The sequence below is a fragment of the Thamnophis elegans genome, chromosome 1 (genome assembly GCF_009769535.1).
Source record: "Thamnophis elegans isolate rThaEle1 chromosome 1, rThaEle1.pri, whole genome shotgun sequence".
Classification (NCBI taxonomy): domain Eukaryota; kingdom Metazoa; phylum Chordata; class Lepidosauria; order Squamata; family Colubridae; genus Thamnophis; species Thamnophis elegans.
The window spans coordinates 147,444,015-147,458,902 of record NC_045541.1 but is presented as its reverse complement, the minus strand read 5'-3'; the positions used below and the strand labels follow the sequence as shown (position 1 = coordinate 147,458,902).

Genomic DNA, 14,888 nt, shown 5'->3' with positions numbered 1-14,888 from the left:
GGTATTTTCAAGAAGCCAGCCTCCAAGAACCAGACAGGCAGCCGTGGTTTGTGACCCTACCTGTCAGCTTCCCTACTGATCTTCTGGGGAAGACTGCAGGGAAGACTGCAAATCGTGATCCTTTGGCACTTGCCAATCTATCATCAGTGCAAATGAGTTGCCAAGCCCCCAGGACACAATCACATGTAACTTTGGCCATGGGTTAGAAATCTCTTCATTCGTTCGCTGAAATTCTAATTTCAAATGATCACTGAATGAACTGTCATTCATCCAGGATTACCTGTATATAGATCTGGGTAATTGGAATGGATCAATATTATCTGAAATATGAATATGAAAATTGCTACTTTTTTTTTAGTTAAAAATATATATTTGCTTCTAATTGTAAGTTCTGTGTCCTCCCAAAATAAGATAGTTTTCATATACATTCCTAAGTATATGAACTTGATTTTATATGAACTTGCTGCAGCAGACCTCATAGTACTGGTACCTCATAGACTGTCACCTTTAATTTGTTTTTAGTTTCCATGTATCCCATTCACCTCATTAGATACAAAATACTATATACACTATATTGCCAAAAGTATTCGCTCACCTGCCTTTACTCGCATATGAACTTACTGTAAGTGACATCCCATTCCTAATCCATAGGATTCAATATGACGTCGGTCCACCCTTTGCAGCTATAACAGCTTCAACTTTCCTGGGAAGGCTGTCCACAAGGTTCAGGAGTATGTTTATGGGAATTTTTGACCATTCTTCCAGAAGCGCATTTGTGAGGTCACACATTGATGCTGGACGAGTTACGTGGTTCCCAAACACTTCCATGTTCTTATAATACAGTTGACTGTGGAATATTTAGGAGCAAGGAAATTTCACCACTGGATTTGTTGCACAGGTGGCATCCTATCACAGTTCCACGCTGGAATTCACTGAACTCCTGAGAGCGACCCATTCTTTCACAAATGTTTGTAAAAACAGTCTGCGTGCCTAGGTACTTGATTTTATACACCTGTGGCCATGGAAGTGATTGGAAAACCTGATTCTGATTATTTGGATGGGTGAGCGAATACTTTTGGCAATATAGTGTATTTTGAAGGAGTAGGTTTAAAAAGTTAGAGAAAATGCAGGAGGAAGGCTTTCTCTCATATATTAATTCTTTAAAAGGCTTATAATCTAATTGTGTAGGGAAAATAGTTGAAAATTTGTATTCATTTCTAGGAGCTATAAAATTTAGTTTGAGAACCATAGGCACCTTGCATGCTGCAGCAAATGCAAACGCATTTCTTCAAATCAACTTACAAAAAACCTCCAATAAATCACAAGCCAAAATCTTTGCACGAAACATTTTTCACACGATTCCTTTCTATCATGTAACTATCTCAGAAACTAATTACAAATTGACTGCATTCTGACTTGGCTTTCTTACCTGGTTTATTGTATCTAACACATAAATGCTATATTCATTCCAGCTCAAGACCCATCCTTCTTGGGAAAAGCAGGAAATGAGTCCAAACTGTCTTTCTGGGAAATTACAGCTGCTCTTGTTAAAGGAGCCCGCTCGGGGATATAATTCAAAAGACTTCATTCCAGCAGCAAATACATCTTTCAAAAGATATGTGGCTTGAACCATCCCATGAACATCTGATTTCCAAAGGCGAATCCCAGGCCTTGCAGCAAAGAGCATTAGGTCACTTTGCTTACGCAGCCCAGGTATAAAGCAGGCGCCAAATTTGCCTGTACTAAAATGTAAAAGCAAAAGAATTATCAGGTCAGATAAACGTATTTGAGAATGAGGAAGACTTTTTTGTCACTAGGTGTTTGAGATGAGGACAGTATTTTTAGTGAAGAATGAAATCATTGCTTAAGAGTTGTTCGGATACAGATGCTATTTCCCAAAATGGGAAGGGGGACTAGAAAAAGAAGGCAAAAAGATTTTAATCCAATTTAGGATAATAATATAAAAACCAAAAGGAGATCTATATAATTCAGGATACTAAGGACTGATTGGACCTTCAGTGTGTTGCTTTTGTACTGACTTGTTATGTGAAACAAATTATTATAATAAAAAAAGATAGCATATTGTGAAGCAAAGGGCCATTCTCTAATATATGAACCATCTTTCAATGGATTTCATAAACATTCACAAAAAATTTTAAAAATGTTCACTTTGCCAAATACCATATTTTGGTAAAGGAGAGGGAGGGTGAGATGGATTATTGTGGTTTATCTGAGTTTTATAATTGGTTACATTTATTAATCTGTGAATTAATAAATTCCCCAGCAGTCATTCTGAAGGGGAGTAGCACAACATATTTTTGAAATTTTAAATGTGCCCATCAGCCCCAAAAGGCTAATGACACATTCTAATTCATAACAGCTAGAAGTATCTTCTATTTTCAGTTAAGCATGCTATTTTAAATGCAAACAGTCCTTGAAATCATGCACCTTTTTTAAAATAACAATTTCAAAAAATTTTAAAGAAAAATATTTTACCACTCTTAATAATTCAACTCATTACTCTGAGTTTTAAATATAGATTTTCCTTCAAACCAAAATTTGATAATTACGTTTTTCTGGGCTGAGTTCCAACTTGTTTGACAGATTTTTCTTCAGTATAAAAAAGTACAGTTCGTTGTAAAGTGGAGATCAACAACACTTTCTGGCTATAATCTAGCTGTACGATTGAAGATGGTTCTTCCAATATTAAACTGGAATTGCAAAGACCCTAGAAAAACAGAACATGGATACAGAATCCTCTGTTAAATAATCAGAATTCAAAATGATTGGCACTCACTGGAACCCAACTCACATAATTCATCTGTAACCATGTTGAAGGTGACCAAATGTTTCCTCCTGGGCACAAGATAACAATATCCACTTACTCCCTATTGTCTTATTGGTCAAAAGGAGATGCATAGTTCTCTCAGAACCACCATCAGACACAATGCAACTTTAAAAAAAAAACAACCCAGATCTTTCAGTAATAGATGTCCTACTCATTGGCTCCCCAGAGGCAGCAGGGTGACCACTGTGAGGAAAGAAGTTGCTAGATTACATGCATCATTTATCTGATCCAGCAAGAATCTGTATTCTTGGAATCGAATTTTTGGAAAATAATGTTTTAGTCAAATACCTACTCACCTGATCTAAATCCAAAGCAGAATAAACTATTTTCCCTCGGTCATCCCCAGAAAATAACTTCATTCCATTTGGACTCCATGCCAAGGCTGTAATGCTGCTTTTGTGAAAACCAGACACATTAAATCTCCGAAGCTGCAAATAAAGACATCACGTATCATCAATATATTGCATAAAAGAGACTGAGGGGGAAACAAAAGGAAATATACATTGGTATTTCTCACTTTGACTATTTTGGTTTAACATATACACCAAAAGTCATTGAATGTGTTGATGGAGAAAGGAGGGGAGGGGAGGGGAAAGAAATTGTATTGTATTTGAAGTCACTAAATATCAGATTTTTTTTTAGATGTCTTAATTAAGGAATTACACACTTCCAAGAACAAGAACAAGTCTTGACTAGCACAAACTTCACATATGTGGTCCTTACTTGTTTGTTTCTCCCAGGTAATGAAGAAACAAGCTGAAAAATAGCAATCTTGCCTGAAACTGTTCCCACTGCAACAAGATCATCAAAGCAGTTTAAGAGTTTCACAATGGTAATGGATTCATTCTTCCCCTAATAAAACAAAAAGCAAAATAATGATTATGAAATGAAGAAATAAACTTTACTTGTTTCAGGTCAAGAGATACTGTTTTTAAATCAGGATTTGGACGTGGTTTAAATACTCTCAGTGTAAACAGAAAGAATTAAGAAGTGAATCTCAAAATATTGATCTGACAAATGACTAGCTTAATTAAAGCAAGAGGTATGAAACTAGAAGTATAAAAAGTAGACTGCAGTCATCATGTTACTGACTCCGAACTTTTGTGACACATCTTTGTCACAGATTGAGAGACCGCCTGCTGCCAATTACCTCCACTAGACCGATCAGATCCCACAGATTAGGCCTCCTCCGAATTCCATCCGCCGGCCAGTGTCGACTGGCGACTACCCGGAGGAGAGCCTTCTCTGTGGCTGCTCCGACCCTCTGGAACGAACTCCCCGTGGGGATTCGAACCCTCACCACCCTCCAGACCTTCCGCAAAGGCCTTAAAACCTGGCTGTTCCGACAGGCCTGGGGCTAAAGAACTGTTGCCCCCGTCTTGAATGGTATGACTGTTGTGTGTTTTAAATTATGTATTGTTTTGTGTCGTTTTTAATTTTTGTTTGTATCCCCCTTCCCTGGTTTGAGTTGTGAGCCGCCCTGAGTCCCCTTCGGGGAAAAGGGCGGCATATAAATAAAATAAACATTCAACATTCAACATTCAGATGTTTGGGTGAGGGTGAAAAGATTATGGATAAAAATATCTGAAAATTGCACAATTTTAAGCATTATAGTGCTGCTCCTAAGAGGTTTGTTTAGTTCATCATGAATTTATTTTTAGACCCTTCTCCATTTCTTCAGCAGATTTATTTTTTCACACCTTATACATCAAAAATTGCATTAGTTATAATATTACAAAAGTGTAATAGTGAAAAGTGTTACTGCTGAATGTTGACAAAGATTTTACTTTAGCTTGCTGCTACTATCATCTGTTTTTAATTAATAGAATCATAAACATATACCATAATGAAAGGAATGCTTTTGTTGCAAACCATTGGCTGGACTGAATTCAAAGTGTTGGTTTTAACCTTTAAATATTATATAGTTTTAGAAGCAAACATCTCCTCCATTATGAACTTGTTCAAAAATTATGATTTATAAGCTTTTTAAAGACACTAGTATTCATACAGAACCATTTTAGAGAAGGGTCTTTGACAATCTGGACAGTATTTGCTGTCTCTAAACTTCCCATTCAGGAATGTGTTGTTGGAAAAGTGGTTGGCTGCAGTTTCTAAAAGATCTGGAGGAAATAAATTATCTGGATTCTTTTCAGTTAGTTTAAAGCATACCATTGAGACAGCACTAATCACACTTGTTAATGAACTCTGGTGCAACTACCCTAGATTTTTCACTGTATCCTTCCAGAGCAACCAAGAATTTAGGACTGGGAGACCCAAGTGCTATGATGATTATCTTCCTTTCCTCTTGGTGAGTGCCACTCAGTGTTGATAAGAGGGGAGAGACTAAGGTTTAGTTCTTTGAGGGACATCTCTAACTATTTCTCCCCATTTTACATGATGAAGCAGAGTTGGCATGCTCATCTATTAAACAATGTCATTTGATGGGATCCAAGATTCAAACAGCTACGTCCTTTAAATGAACCTTGAAGATCCAGCTCTTCCCCTAAGCTTTAGACTACAATAGACATGGAAATCCTTTGCAAGAGGCTCTTATATCTGTTCCCATAGGATGATCATCTTCCTTTTCTATTCTCTACTGTTCTAATTCTTTGATTTTCTGTCTCTATGTGTGTATGTACCTACACACGCAGCATAGATAGATCATAGATAGATAGATAGATAGATAGATAGATAGATAGATAGATAGATAGATAGATAGATAGATAGATAATGTGCTTTTCTCTCTGTGTGTATGTGTGTTTTTGTCTGTGTGTGTAAAGAAAACCAAAGAACCAGAACTCTGTGTGTGTGCGTGCGGGCACGCAGTCACTGAAAATTTGGGTGGCTTTAAAAAATGTGTCTTAGAAATGTGTTAGTGATACTGAGGATTTTATTATCCTATTATGAGAAATCGCATACTCTGCAAAGATATGATGCAGTAGAAGAACAAATATGTCTTCTTTGGAGGCAGAGATTGTTTCCAACTTGTGCATGAACAAAGCTACTCTCCCAATTGTTTTCAATATACTACACTGTTCTCAGCTGTGTAGCAAATGCTACAGAGTTCTAAAGAATTACAGAGCATGTATTAATCTTGATGTGCTAAAGAATCATTTTAATATTCCCAGAGCTCTCAAAAATGTTAATACCACTGGAAGATTCAGCCACCATTATGTCACATATCTATGACAAGAGGACAAATAAAAATCACCTTCCCCCAATCATCCTCTTCAGTTGAATTTGGAAAACCAAATGCAGGTAGTACATTGTGATTTATTGTGACTTATGATCACAATGGAGCCCACAATTTCTGTTGTTAAGTGACACATTTGTTAAGAGAGTTTTGAGCCATTTTATGACTTTTCTTGCCACAGTTGATAAGTGAATCACTGCAGTTGATAAGATACCAACATGGTTGTTAAGTGAATCTGGCTTTCCCACTTTGCTTTTTGGACAGTCGCAAAAGGGGATCACATAACTCCGGACACTACAACTGTCAAAAAAATGAACCAATTGCTAAGTATCTGAATTTTGATCACATTAATAAGGGGATGCTGCAAAGATCATAACTGTGAAAAACGATCATAAGTCACATTTTTCAATGCCATTGTAATTTTGAATGGTCACTAAACAAACTGTTGTAAGTCAAGAATATAGCATATATTCCATTGTTGTCATTTACTTTAGAAACAATTGCATATGAGAAACAGTTTATATAAATGAAGTGATAGTAATGAACACAATAGCTTATGAATGAAAACATAAATTTAGACAGTAAAGAACAAGTTTTCCTTAAGTATTTTTTAGGGTGTAAATCAAATACAGGTTAACTTAAAAGGAGATTGAGTAGAATAACTACAATATAAATAATTTTTAATCTTGTTTTAAAAAGACCACAGCAACTTACTCAAAAGAAATTTGGACTTTATGTGTTTACCTATTTTTGAGATGGATGCTAAGTTAACCAAACATCTTAAAAGACAGAGATAGGACAATATTAAAATTTGTTCTTACCTCAAAATTGTATTTTTTCATCTGATTCAAATGCCTGCAGTACAAATACAGCATGCCAATACTGCTGCCAACCGCTATGTAATCCTCATTAGTGTCAAGTGCAGTCAAGTAAACCACAATGGAACGAAATCCTTTTTGGATTTTTGTGGGAATGGCATTGAGAAGGTAGTACAAGGGGCAAAACTCCTTGAAGATAAATGATGGTATCACTGATGCCATAGTAAACACAGCGCACTACCTATAGACTAGAAAAAATACATTTCATATACTCTTGCAGCTCATGAAAAAGCAGACAAATTTTGAAGACTGCATATTATAGAATTCTAGGGATGTGCAAAACTATCAATTTGGGAATGAAACTTTTTGGAGAACTCCAGAACATTGCGCCTTTTCCTTTGGACTAGGAGAAACTTCTTCTAGACCATCCCATCCCAAGTATGAATAATTTCATCCTGAAAAATGTTTTGAGCACTTCAAACTGCTTCTAATTCAAAGAATTTATATTTGGAAATTGCCAACCCACTTCCTGAAATATCATGCTTTTGATTAGAGGAGGTCAGCATATATTAAATATCTATTACAAATATATGAAAGTTCAAAATACCGTTCCTTGCTGAAAAGAAGGCATATCTCACTCTACATATTTGCATGCCAATATAAGTCAAGTTATGCATTTCCATTTGACAGTCACCTTGTGCAATATGGCTTGAAAGATTTAATAAACAATGGTTTAATCCTCTCCTGGTTTAGGAATTAAATGTATTTCAGGATTTCTTATCATTGGGAAAACAGATGGGGGGATATATTGTAATTAACAGAGCTTTATATAGTTTCAAGTAAGGTTAACTTTTTTTCTTCCATTAAATTTTGTCCAATTCAGACTGTATGCTAAATAAAGTTCTTGCAGTTTTCTTGACAAAGAATTAGCTTGCTGTTGCCCAATCCTAGGACTGAGAGAAAGTGAAACCTAAAGTCACCCAGCTGGCTTTGTGCCTCAGACAGGACTAGAATTAACAGCCTCCTAGTTTCTAGCATGATGCCTTAACCATATTCCAAACTGGTTCTCAAAGTAATATAAAACCTTCTAAAATTACATGTTAATAATAAATATAATTATAATGGATATTTCTAAAAAAGATTCCAATATGGAATAGACACAGCATTCTTTTCAAACAAATGCCTTTAATGTCCCTAAAAGTTTCAACCTTTTACTGGAACAGCTATGTATCCTGTATTACAAGCAACTTCACCCTCATTCTATTACATGCTTTGTATCTAAGAATTGGACACAATTGAAAGGAAGAAAAAAAAGTCCAGTTCCTCTAAAGTAGGATATTTCTCTCCAGAAGACTTTCCTTTCAACTTCCTCCAAAGTAGACAGTTTATTCAATGGATCTAAAATATTTATATGTACCCTTCCTTAATAATTTGCCAGAGTTCTCAGGAGCAAGAAGGCTCACAACTGTAGTTTTCCACAACTGTAGTTTTCCGAGAACTTTAATAACTGGTGGAATTACAATACAATTCACAAGGAAGGCATAGATACAGTTCTAACAAGATATACCATTTGTCCATTTTGTAGGTATGCAAAAGGAGAGTTTTAATTTTAATATTTTGGAGGGTTTTTTATATTTAAGAATGCAATTTCATTAAAAATGTAGGACAACTTATACAAATAGGAACCATTGTCAACAAAACGTTTCAATAATTCAGCTCCTCTCCATTCACTTTTAACTCAATTCACCTTGGTTTTACAGATTTTTCACAAAATGTGGAATAAGTAGGACAGTGAGCTAAATATCCTGCCAGAATTTTAGATCAGTGAAAAATGATCTACCAGGAGACAATAATGTATTAGCAAACACAGTAAATAGATGATGTGTTGGTTTTGAAAGGTAGGAGCTAAAATGGGGGGAAATCCATCACTTCAATGGGCACTTTTCTGAAACCAAAAAGTGTTGAACCCCCAATTTTCACCAGCACCTGAAGGGTGCTTTTGAGGGGCATTTCCAGAGTAGGCCAACAAAACAGTTTCAGTTTTAGTTATAGCTGGCAAAATCCGCTTCCACACGGTTTTAATGTCCAGTCTCTAACAAGAGACCAATGTCAGCCTTTTGAACAAGTGCAGATGCAAGTGCAGTGTCAGCGACCACAGCAAGCATAGAAGCCATTTAACGGGGAGGCGGATTTGCAGCAGCTACGGCAGTTGCGACCCCATCAACCTCTTTCTTGAGAAGTTAACAGATTAACAGAGTTGGAAGGGACCTTGGTAGGTCATCTAGTCTGACCCCCCGCCCCCCGAAGCAGGCAGTTAAAGGAGAGGGAAGGAGACTGACAAGTCACCCCCTCTCCTCCGCCGCTTAAGAGAGCAGAGAGTCCAGCAGCAATTCTTTCGAGACATTAGCCCCCGAGATCTTAGCAACACGGCCCTTGGAGACCCAGCGCTCCCCGCCCGCTTCGCCTGACTAGGCCGCAAAGCTCCGTACCTCAGTAGGACCCAGAGCCCCTCATGATCGACAAGGGAAGCGGGCAGCCGCTCCCTCCCAGGCCTGGCGACGCTGGGAAAACAAACCCAGCGCCAGCACTCGCGGCAGCCGCGGAGCCTCTTTGCCGGGCGGGGCCGGACGTGAGCGCATTTCCGAGAGGAGGGATTTAGGAAGAGGGTCGCCGTACGCGGAGCCGAAGGGGGAAGATGTCTGGTGAGTTTTCTCAGAGTGGGGCAGGTGGGAGTAGGAGGACGGTTTCTGACTTCTTCGCTAAGACCGCCGTATTTTTGAGCGAGGAGGGCTTCCTATTTAAAGAGCGAGTGAATGGAGTAACTACAGGTAGTCCCCCAGTTCAGTTAGTGAGGGTTCGAAGTTACAGCGGCACTGAAAAAACGTGACCGGTCCATTTTTCACAGTTACGACCCCTGCATCCTCCCCAGAAACACGTGATTAAAACTATTTTAATTTTGTGTTTTGATTAGCTGGTAGTTCTACTCCTAGGACACCTGTATTGTCCATAAGTGCAAGAAAAATCAAAGACAATGCAGCAGACTGGCACAACCTAGTGATGAAATGGGAAACCTTGAATGATAATGGGTTTTCTATTGCCACCAAGATTGTGAACATCAAAAATGCTACACAGTAAGTACATTGAACTAATTTGTCAATAGGGTTGGTGCAAAACTCATTTTTATTTCATTTAAAGTGGATTTTTTTTTAAAAAAGTCATAGGATGCACTCAGAAGCTTCAAGAGATTAAACGAAGATGATTCTGTGTTAGAATTAGTAAGATGATAGTGAAGACATTTTTCTTAAATACTAAATGATTTTTTTAATAGGATTAAAGACAGCAATTTGGAGATAGAACATGAGGATTCCTCTGACAGTGAAAGACTGCCACTTAACTACAACACGGAACTGGAGCAGTGCTGTACAGAACTACTTGGGATTTTTGAAAAATTGGTACTTCTTACTAGAATCTGTGCTGAGAAGCATGTCTATACTCCACCTGTCAACAGAAGTATATCTTTGCAGAAAATTGTCATATTAATTTTTGATTATTTTATTAAGCCTATTCAAGATAGCAATTTGAAAAGATATTAAGCATATAAGCGAGATTTTAAATTAATGTGTACTATGCATATTAAGTCAGAAGTGCCAAACAAAACTATTAAACCATGTTTGGTTGTGGCTGTTAAAAATGTCCTTAGAGAAACATTATGCTTTGCCACTATTACTTACCTTGTCTGTGTCCCACTTTTCAAAATTTCTTAGCTGACAAAATTAGTGATCAAGCAATTTTGCTCAAAATGTTTACTGAACTTTCGCCTCTTAAATGTTGAATCTTACTTGTTCTCAATTTTGCTAGGCTAAAATACATGAGAAAATGGAAAAACTGTGTTCAACAACTAAAGGGGTCTGTGACTTAGAAACATACCATCATGCAGCAGAACCCAAGGCACCGTTATTTCACACATGGCCTGTTTCTCATTTCCGTAAGTAAATCTGTCTTTTTGATGAGGACAATTTATTTGAAAATTATAACAATGAGTTAGAGGCCTTGATTATAAATCAGATCCCCTCCTTAATCACATAATAATGACATTTATATATTTCTTTATGCTCAACGCAAAAAACAAATGTCCAAATCGCCTTCTGGTTAGCTTCATTGAATGATTCTTGGTTGTATTTTGAAAGAGATAGAAAAAAAATCTCTTCCTGCCAACTTGTCTATATCATGTACAGTTTTATATCTATCTCCTCCCTCTCATTTGTTTTATTCCAAGCTAAAGAATCTGAAACATTCTAGCCCTTTCCTTGCAGAAAATGTTCTATACTTTATTCATTTTGCGCTCTTCACTTTTTTCAGTTTTAATATATTGTCGTCATACAGTTGGAAGATACCTTGGAAGTCATCTAATCCAGCCTATTACCCAATGCAGGAATTCTTACACCATTCCAGATAAATGGCAGTTCAGTCTTTTCTTGAATACCTCCAGTGATGGAGCACCCAAGCTGTTCCATTCCTATGGCTCTCACAATCAGGAAATTCCTCCTTATTTCTACTGGTGATCTTTCTCTCTGTTAAGGTTATAGAACCTTAACCTATTTGTTCTTGTCTTACTTCAGGTGCTAAGGGGAATAAATCCAGTTCTTTTCATTGTGCTTTGTAGAACTTAGCAACTTTGTTCCTGTTCTTTGCACTCTTATCAGCTCCTTAGCATCTTTTTTGTATTGTGGCAATGAGAACTGGATATAGAATACCTAGTATATGTGACCAGTACAGCATAGTGTCGTATTATCACTTCCCATTATCTTGGCATTAATTCAGCCCAAAACTGCATTTGTTCTTTTGGCACATTGCTGGTCCATTCTTAATCTCGTCTGTCAGAACTCCCAAACTCTTATTGCAAACATTAATAATAAGCCAGGTGTTTCCTATCTTGTAAATGTGCATCTGATTTTTCCTGCATCTGAGGGCCTAATTGTCTAGCTACTGAACAATATTTTTGTTAGGTAGGGCCTACTGTTCTGAGCTATCAATATCTTTTTAAAGCAGTCCCCCCACACACATCAGTTTTGTGTTATCTGCCAATGTTATGAATGTATCTCTTCTATTTCCTCGCCTAGTTATTATAAAGATGTTGAATATCTTTTTAAAAAAAAAATATGCCAACCAGTCCAGAACTGTACTTACAGTTCTAGAATCAGGCATGTCATAAATTTTGTAAGAACCTTACAGTGTTGGCATTTTAAATCTCAGTCCTTTTTCTTTTGACCCTTAGAGCAGAATTTGGTTGTTGTTTTTTTTACAACTACAGACAGATGCCGTCTGTGTTTTATACAATACAATACAATACAATACAATACAATACAATACAATAGCAGAGTTGGAAGGGACCTTAGAGGTCTTCTAGTCCAACCTCCTGCCTAGGCAGGAAACCCTATACTGTTTCAAACAAATGGCTATCCAACATCTTCTAAAGACTTGCAGTGTTGGGGCATTCACAACTTGGTGGCAAGCTGTTCCACTGATTAATTGTTCTAACTGTCAGGAAATTTCTCCTCAGTTCTAAGTTGCTTCTCTCCTTGATTAGTTTCCACCCATTGCTTCTTGTTCTACCCTCAGGTGCCTTGGAAAATAGTTTGACTCCTTCTTCTTTGTGGCAACCCCTGAGATATTGGAACACTGCTATCATGTCTCCCCCAGTCCTTCTTTCTCTTAAACTAAACATACCCAGTTCCTGCAACCCTTCTTCATATGTTTTAGTCCCCTAATCATCTTTGTTGCTCTTCTCTGCACTCTTTCCAGAATCTCCACATCTTTTCTACATCATGGCGACTAGAACTGAATGCATTTTGTCCCACTGTACATCACTTTACACTTACTTAGATTTAACTGGTTAAACTGAAGCCATTTGATTGACCGGTTGTGCTTTTAAAGGAATCTTTCTGGAACTGTTCACAATGATTTTCAATTTTTACCACTCTAAATACTTTACACTGTAATCTATCCGTAACCAAGATTAGAAACGTTAGTGTCAATGCAGTTCAACAAGGGATTGCACTTCTTGTATCAATTCCTTTTGAGGCAATTGACATTTATTTCTGTTTTTATTTCTGTTTAATTAGTAATAGTAGCCCAATGTGCTTAAGACAGGATCTGATGATTTTTAACTAGTTAGCAATCCATTAAACCAAAGACCTTCTTATCTTCTTCTTAACTCTGCTGAGTTCACTGATAAGTAACTTTGCCAAAGGCTGTTGAAAATCCAAGTAAGCAGCATTAACAAGCTCCATCTACCTACTTTTTGACCCCAAAAAATTCAGGAGTGGTGATTAAACAGGATTTAGTTCTGCATCTCATTATGATTTTCCTTATTTATTCCAAATCATCTTTGGGTCATGTTTTAAAAGTGGTATCTCATTATAGCAAGCCACAGAGATACGCCTTGGAGAGAATATGGAGAAACTATTACAAAACAAAAGCCCTGGGAAGAGAAAGCATAAGAAATTAATTTGGAATAAGTTGTATCTTAGTTCACCTAGATATAACAGATAAAGGAAAAGCATAGTCAGGTTTTTGAAGTAATTTCACTGTAGTTTATGTCAATAAAATAAATAAAATATATTTCCAGTGAAATTTATGGAGCCTATTTCCTGGCTTGGCTTTCTTTGAAGGTTTGACATACCCTAACTACTTTTTGCCCCTTATAACTGTCTGATTTGAGGGGGGAAATTAAATATTCTTGGTTGGAAATCTGCAATTTCATTTTTAAATTTAAAAAATCCCTAGTCTCTGCTATCAGAACTCAGTGATTTTTCTGCTCCTGCTACTGCTCCTTTCTACTTGCTGAGAAAGTAAATTCAGGTTCAGTTATCTACTTACGTCTTGTGGAATAAGGTCACTTAAAGAGCAAAAAACTAATTTAGATTTTTATATCATAATATCCTCCTTAAATTTCCTTCTTAATTGTCTAATACCCTAACTGTGACTAAATGATTTGCTGATCTCTGATGAGCAAGTAAATACATTCAGACGTGTTGCAGTTTAGTTCTGTAGGGAGAATATTTCATCTGACTGCAGTTTTCAAGTTTCTATATTATAAATTGAAATGGATGCAGTTTAAGCCAAAGTTATCAATTATATAAAACCTTGCACAAAACTTCAGAAGTTATAGTTTTTCTATCCAATAATTAATACTGAAATGTTTTATACTAAACTCTTTTATGTATTGAGCTGAATATCTAGTAAATTCATAGGCATATCCACACTGTTTTCTTGGCAGTAATAAGATTCAAGTGCTAATAAGGTCTGATCTACTTAGATTCCAGGATCAGCCAAATTTTATGCAAGTACTATGTCGCAGTATGCTGAGAAATGTGTCAGAAAAATAGGTTATAAAACATAATGCAGAACCATTTTTTAAATTTCTTTTTCAGATGAAGTCTCAGTCAAGCTCTTAGATATGTATTCACAAGAACTGAAACTCAAGCACACCATTGTGGAAGAAATTGCTCATACAGCTGACCAAGATCTACAGATGGTCTATTTATCATCATGGTTACATCAGCCCTACATTGACAACAGCAACATAGTTCTGTTAGAAAGTATGTTGTTAGAAACAGGGCATAGACAGCTATAATGTTACCTATTTCTTTTATATATCACCTTAAATTTAAATCTTTAGGTTTAGCAAGATATATAGTGCTAATATTGTTATGGATTTATGATAATATTACAGCTTATTTATAATAAAGTTTTTTTATGATTTATACCCCTTTTTGTTCCATATTATACCACAAAGTACAATTCTTGTAAATAATTCAACAATTCAAGAACCATACTGCATATACTTTCCCTAACTTGTTTAGGATTGCTATTATGTGGGATGATGCATCACAGCACACTTATCCACACCACTGTGTGGATTATTCCATGTTATTTTTTTAAGGAGCTGTTGCTTAAGACTTTTACCCAGGTTCTAAAAGGCCATGTACATAACATGCTAAACTCAGCTATATCTTATTAAGAGGCA

At 36.6% G+C, this 14,888-nt stretch overlaps 2 protein-coding genes across 3 annotated transcripts in view; one reads left to right on the top strand and one right to left on the bottom strand.

Moving 5' to 3' along the window:
• Positions 1-9,470, bottom strand: part of TECPR2 (tectonin beta-propeller repeat containing 2) — a 47,709-nt gene extending 38,239 nt beyond the window's left edge. For both annotated transcript variants that reach the window (XM_032234590.1, XM_032234600.1), the window contains exons 1-6: positions 9,349-9,470; positions 6,863-7,107; positions 3,572-3,700; positions 3,145-3,276; positions 2,571-2,728; positions 1,430-1,742 (exon numbers count right to left, since the gene is read on the bottom strand). In XM_032234590.1, coding sequence (XP_032090481.1) covers positions 1,430-1,742; positions 2,571-2,728; positions 3,145-3,276; positions 3,572-3,700; positions 6,863-7,081 — 951 coding nt within the window. In that variant the 5' untranslated portion in view covers positions 7,082-7,107; positions 9,349-9,470. The remainder of the gene's footprint in view (positions 1-1,429; positions 1,743-2,570; positions 2,729-3,144; positions 3,277-3,571; positions 3,701-6,862; positions 7,108-9,348) is intronic.
• Positions 9,471-9,507: 37 nt separating this feature from the next.
• Positions 9,508-14,627, top strand: CINP (cyclin dependent kinase 2 interacting protein). The gene is made up of 5 exons (XM_032235498.1): positions 9,508-9,561; positions 9,831-9,990; positions 10,188-10,311; positions 10,718-10,844; positions 14,293-14,627. Exons 1-5 carry the CDS (start codon positions 9,555-9,557, stop codon positions 14,493-14,495), a joined length of 621 nt encoding a protein of 206 aa, XP_032091389.1. The 5' UTR covers positions 9,508-9,554; the 3' UTR covers positions 14,496-14,627.
• The last annotated feature ends 261 nt before the right edge of the window (positions 14,628-14,888 follow it).

What these genes read in the sequence shown, in the direction of transcription:
- CINP (XM_032235498.1), top strand. An exon ending in AACATCAAAAATGCTACACA is followed by an intron (nt 9,991 to 10,187) that starts GTAAGTACATTG and finishes TTTTTTTAATAG; the next exon opens with GATTAAAGACAGCAATTTGG. An exon ending in ATGGCCTGTTTCTCATTTCC is followed by an intron (nt 10,845 to 14,292) that starts GTAAGTAAATCT and finishes TTTCTTTTTCAG; the next exon opens with ATGAAGTCTCAGTCAAGCTC.